The sequence below is a fragment of the Xyrauchen texanus genome, chromosome 41 (assembly GCF_025860055.1).
Source record: "Xyrauchen texanus isolate HMW12.3.18 chromosome 41, RBS_HiC_50CHRs, whole genome shotgun sequence".
NCBI lineage: Eukaryota > Metazoa > Chordata > Actinopteri > Cypriniformes > Catostomidae > Xyrauchen > Xyrauchen texanus.
The window spans coordinates 32,243,405-32,249,845 of record NC_068316.1 but is presented as its reverse complement, the minus strand read 5'-3'; the positions used below and the strand labels follow the sequence as shown (position 1 = coordinate 32,249,845).

The window sequence follows — 6,441 nt, the reverse complement described above, 5'->3', positions numbered from 1 at the left end:
GGAATAGGAGTTGGAAAAGAACACCTTCCCCGATGAATGTTATAGCATTAAATGGCCCCAGCCGCTTTAACTCTATGCGAGAAACATAGAGAGAGAAAAGGGCGGCTGGCACGGCCTGCTTCCATACTTGGCACGTTACCCCCCCCCCCCCCCCTTCGGGATGCCGGAAACCTAAAAGTTTATGACGTTATTTATGGGGTTTTGGGGAAGGGTACGTGCAGACTGACGCAGCCTGCTGCTTTGGCATGCAACTGCCAGTCAGCACCTGCATCAGCAGCTCACGTACACGGTTCAGCGCATGGCGTGATTGAATAAAGACCCCTAGTGTCACTTCATTCGAAACATCGTCGAGTGAACAACAGATGGGATACGTCTAGGTTACTGTTGTAACCTTCATTCCCTGATGGAGGGAACACAACGTTGTGTCCCCCCAGCCACGATGCTGAACCAAGCCACTGTAATGGCTGAACCTTATTCTCGGCTCCTCAGTGCAAAACCTGACTAAACAGATGCAAGATTCCCTCCTTTTATACCCGTATGTCCGGGGGATGGACATGCATATTCTGTCTGCCAATTTCTCATTGGCCTTTTCTCAAGTTCAGAGGTAACCGAGGCCTTCAAGAATGACCCCTAGTGTCACTTCATTCGATACAATGTCTCGTTCCCTCCATTAGGGAATGGAGGTTACAACAGTAACCTAGACGTTTCTGTAAGTAGGATAATTATGGAGCTAGAAACATTTCTAAAGTATTTAAACTGAATTTTGTTAATTTGAATTTGAGACATTAAAAACACATTAATTTCATAAGGTTTTGGTCCTCTGTCCACACTGAGATGCCGTTTTGTCTAGCGAAAACAAAGCTTTTCGAAAATGCTCTAATAAGTGGAAATGCTGTATTCACATTGTAGTGTGGAAAGGAAAAACTGAGATATTCGTAAACGATGACATATTTGTTGTCATGTGATACATTCAACCCAAAACCATCAAGATGGTGTCCCATGTTGTAGCGGTGTTGTTGTGCCTGATATTCACTTAAAGATAAATATTACTTTCTACAATCTTCAAATTGCATTCCTTCAAAGACGACAGGAAGTTAACTCAGAATTGCTGTCCGGCGGCAGATTATGGGAAAATTGCATTTCATAGCTATGCTTCTTACTTTTTTTCACATGCACATTAAAGTGATTTAAGCTTTTCAGTTTCAGTGTGGAAGAGGAACTTTTGGAAAATGGCAGTGTGGATTCAGAGCACGGGTGTAGATTTGGCTTGTGTTGATCTACACAAACAGCTCTTACTCAGCACTTACTAAATGAAAATGCCGCTTTCAAATTTATCCGGATTAGTCTTAACAATTTTTTGTTTTGTATATCTTATTTTATACATTTTTATTTTATAACAGCAGATTAGGGATTTTTTTTAGAAATGGAATTAGCTATAAAATTCAAATAACAGAATTTACAGGTTCAAATTTTCAGATCAAGAAGAAATTCAGAACTCCAAATACACAACTGGCACATTCACATCTCATAAATTCTGATCGTAAACAAACTATAGGCCAAAGGTCAAGCAAAGCTGGTATATTTATATCGAATTGTATACATTTATTAAGAAATTAACATTGGACAAGATTAATAAATGCTATAAAATGTTGTCCATTTTAATTCATGTTCATTATTGTGTTAACTAATGGTAACTTATATAAAACTTAATGTAAAGAACATATTCTAGCAATATAAAGTCTGCAATGAAAATAAGTAAAACGAAACATAATAAAAGAAGGGAACTGAATGACTTAAAACACTCTGATCAGCATTAGAAAACATTTTAGCTTCCGTGCAGCTGCAATGTTTGAATGCAGTAATGGAAACAGTGCTTTTACTTGGATGTAAATTTGGCTTGTGATGCACAGGACTGCTTGGTCGGCACCACGGGTTAGGCTGACCACTGGGTGGTGTGCAAGTAAATGACCCAGCTTTGATTGACTTGTATTTGGAGTTCTGAATTTCTTCTTAATTTGAAAATGTTAACCTGTAATTTTATAATGTTAATAATTAAAGCTATTTTTTTCCTAAACAAAATAAAAACAAAACTGATGGAAAAAAAAATACAAAAAATATGATTAACACAAAACATTATTTCGACCCGTTCTTCCTTTTCATAAAAAGAAGAAGAGAAAATCAAGGTTACTGTGAGGCCCTTACAATGGAAGTTAATGGGTCCATTTTTGGAGGGTTTAAAGGCTGAAATTTGAAGCTTATAATTTTATAAAAGCACTTACATTAATTAATCTGTTAAAACTCATGTATTATTTGAGCTGTTAGTTGTTTAAATCGTCATTTTTATAGTCATTGTAAGCTTTGTTGACATTACATCGTCATGGCAACGAAGTTGTAAAATTGGAATTTACTAATACACAAAAAGGTTAGCAAGCGATTTAATCACACTACAATCATGTTAACAAGCTTATTATTTATGTCTTGTGTCTCTTGAAAGTGAGTATTTTAATGTTTCCAGATTGGCCCCATTTTCTTCCATTGTAAGTGCCTCACTGGAACCCAAACTTTTTGCTTTTTTTTTTAAAGGAAAGGAGGGGCAAGGACTATTTTTGTGGTGTTCAGTATTATGCAACATATGCTTTTGATTGCGCTTAACTTGTATTGAACCCTAATATTGCTTTAAATCAAGTTTTGGGATTATTTGCCGACTTACAAAATACTTTAATTTGTATAAGATAAATTGAGAGTATTTTATCAAAGTTTTAGACACTGCATAAAACACAGAGTATCAGATGTTGGAAGAAAATGTGATACAACACTTCCTATCTTCCCAAATAATCACAAATTGCTAAAGGATACCATAAACATATTAAAGAGAAAACTATGAGGCTTGTGTCAGAATTTTATATGAAATAGATAAGATTTGATATGCTATAATGTTATATTTTGTAATAAGTGGTCAAATCTTAAAAGAGAAAATTAAAGACATTAGAGGTAAAATGAGTCTCACTTATGATTGTGCCCTACGCCGAAAGAAACTATAGCCCATGGTTCCGTGAACTGAGCAGGTGATGTTTTTTCCTAGCATACCCCATTAAAAAAAAAAGCATTTACAATTTTACAACATTGCTAATATATAAACTAAATCTAATTTATTGTTTAAAAAGTATTTAATTGGGTATGTGTAACATGGAAAATTTCCCATTTCCCATTACAAGAAAGACTGGTACAGGACTATTTACATAGGCACATTCAGGATAATATATAAGCAAATTTGGAAGCATTGGAAATGTGTGTTTTGTTTTTTTTACTGTTTTTTTCTGGTTAGGAAAACTAAAAGAGTGTGGCAGATGTGCACATATGATCTTACTGAACAACAAAAAACAGCAAGGCCAAAAGACAAAATTATTTGCCAAAGGGCAAATATGAATGGAGTTATGTACTGTTTATGTCTTTCTAAGTATACTCTTACTAAAGTGCTACATGCTAATTTCCCAACAAGCAGCCACATAAATTCGGCTCACTGTACAAATGTCTTTTGCTGTTGAGGTTTGAGTTCTTAGATTTATTAGGTGTTACCTTTATCTTTGGCAAGTATACAGTTTAATAGTAACTCAATCCAAACCACAATGTATGAAACACAACAAAAGACAAACGGAAATGGATAAGGCTTACTCCATGACACTTCATGCATGGCCCACACAAAGATCCTCCTATGTAACAGGAACTTGTACAATCTTTTGAGGAAGCCAGTGTCAAGGAGAGGCCACAGATGCAGCTATTAAGAGAGTTTAAATGTTAATGAATATTCATGTGATGAGTATAGGCATCTTTTTTTACATTGCACATAAAGAGTTGCATAATTGTAAACTACCGTTTCTATTTAAAGGTTTGACAAATACTTCAGAATCTGGAATGCCTGGTGAGTTGTTGCATTTTTTTGTTGATTTTATTCTCTTTTAATTCCAAAAAACACAAGAGGAAAACAAAATGTTGAAGAGAAAGGCAGCTTGTGCGACTTGATGTTTTTTTTCTCCAAATCACCATAAATTCTATTAAAGTTTTAATTCCATGGTGTATTTATGAAAGAAAAAGCACATATAATGAGGACTAACTAATAGTTCACTTAGGTAAAGTGTCATGCCTTTTTTGTTGATGTTTGGTCATCAAAGTCCCAAGGGCAGACATCTGATATTTTGACACTGCTAGTAACTCTGCTTTTGGAAATAGGACTTTTCTGTTTGCCAGCGGATGAACTGGTGCTCGTATTTGCTTCTTTACTAGTTGCTGCCTCTTCAAAATCCCAAGGGCATACATCTGCTTGCTTGCTTTTTGCTATTGCAACATTTGGGCTCTTTTGTTTATCCATCGAGACAATTTCCTGACTACTATCGACATCCCACGGGCAAACCTCAGCTAACTTAGACTGGCTGACAGGTCTTTCTTCTGTCTTGCTTGAGGTGACCTTGTCTTTTGCTTTTGATTTCACATTTTCATCATCTGCATCTTTTTCTTTCTCTAATAGTCTGACAGGGGAAGTTGCCTTCTTCATAGTATGGGTCTCCTTTGTTTTAGGAACCTGAGAAGAACAAGGGGTCTTGTCAGAGATGGGACTTGAGACAATTTCAAATTCCCATGGACAAACGTCTTCTTTAGTGGGCGGCTGCAGTGAGATGCCTGTTGATTTTGTGGACTCTGACAGAGCCTTTGCTCTGCCCTCTGTAGGGGTAGTACCCTTGCCCTTGACATCAGTAGGCGAGGAGCTTATTTTGCCTTTGATCTCAGTTGGTGTGGTGCCCTTTATAGGTCTGCTCTGATCAGGAACGTAAGCAGAGTCCTTTGAGTTGCTCAGCACTTCCTCAAAGTCCCATGGACAGACCTCAGCTCTTGGAGCCTTTGTAACCTCTCCAGATGACTGAGGTTGGGACTTGGCAGGCTTACTATTGGAGTGAGGTTTTGGCCCAGTTACCTGACCAGGGTATTCATTGCCCACTTCCCATGGACAGATGTCCATTTTGTCTGCAACTTTTTGATTTGGATGCCTGGCCACAGAGGTTGACTGCTCTGTCCCTTTCTGTTTTTGCTGATGTTGCTTTGTCACCTTGTTGCTGCCTCCATGGACTGTGGTGGTCTGCTCAGGGGCAATGGACACATGTTTCTGGACCTTGTTTTCAGAGGGGGTCGGCAAGTCCTCCACTTCCCAAGGGCACACTTCAGAAAGGTCATAAAGTTCTTTACCCTTTACTTGTTCTGAGCAAATGGAGGGCTGGCTTCCACTCATCTGTTGCTTCATTATCCCGGTTTTTGCAGGTGTCTGCTTGTACTCTACTGACTGACTGACAATCATCTTTGGATAACCCTCCTTTTCTTCAGCTTCAACTGAAGTCTTGGTATCCTTGTTCTTTTGATTAACTTTCTTGGTTGGATCCTCCGCTGCTTGGGCTTTTCCTGTTAGACCAAGAGTCTTCTCTTTGGCACTGGCAATAACGCTTAGAGATTTCTGCAGCATGGATGTTCTTGGGTGAATTGGTTTCTTATCAGCAGTCAGGTTATGAGCACTGGCTGACTTACACACCAAGGGAACTGATTCTGTTGACTCACTAGATGCATCGTTCTTCTCAGAGGACTTTTTGACCAGCTTCTTGCCCATCAGGGTTTCAAGGAGAGAGCCTTCTGTCGGTGCCACTTCCATCTTGTCAGTTGCTGAGCTGCTAGAATCTTCACTATGGTCACGGACATGATCATAACTGCTGTGGGATTTTTTAAGTGAAAAAACTTTGCTCTTCAAGGACTCATCTTTGGCAGGCTTTACAGAGTGTGAGGGGTCAAAAGGGTTCTTTCTCAGGACACAGATGCTGTTTCGGCCACTCCCATGGTCACCCAGGTCCTTGTCTTCACGGCTGCACTGGCGCCCCATCGTCTCAGGTATCTCAGTGATGCGCCTCATGAGGGAGCGGCCTAGACCCTTCTTGGAGCTGCGTTTCTTCTGCAGGTGAGGATTGTTTGCCAGCATCTTTTTTCTTTTATAGATCTCCAACTGGGAATAGAGTTTCTTCAGCTCTTCCTGTGGATTTGAAGACATATACAGCCATTAATTCCCAATAGATATCTAGGACTTAGAAGTGTAAAAATAGAATGCTTCTAGTTACAGTAAAGCAGACGTTCTATGGCACAGAAAACATGCAGAGCTAGTCATCATTTGCCACTACAGACAGTGCTTTGAAGACATTAGACCAAACCAACATGCTGTTTTACACTAATTAAAGACAGGACAGTCTGGGACGGTGTTAAATACGACAATTTTGTGTTTTATTGTTAGGTCTGAAACAGCCTCAAAAGAAGTTTGATGCATTTTTTGTAGTCTTATTTTGAAGTCATCTGCATTTATTATCCCAAGACCAGAACTTGTTTAACCCTTAAGCAAAATGCCCTTCCTGTAAACAA

General features: G+C 38.6%; 1 protein-coding gene across 1 annotated transcript in view; it reads right to left on the bottom strand.

The window, feature by feature from the left end:
* Nucleotides 1-3,689: 3,689 nt before the first annotated feature.
* The window catches only part of gpr158a (G protein-coupled receptor 158a), a 146,103-nt gene continuing 143,351 nt past the window's right edge, over nt 3,690-6,441 (bottom strand). The window contains exon 12 of the mRNA XM_052113439.1: nt 3,690-6,061. Within this exon, the coding sequence (XP_051969399.1) occupies nt 4,136-6,061 (1,926 nt within the window). The 3' untranslated portion in view covers nt 3,690-4,135. The remainder of the gene's footprint in view (nt 6,062-6,441) is intronic.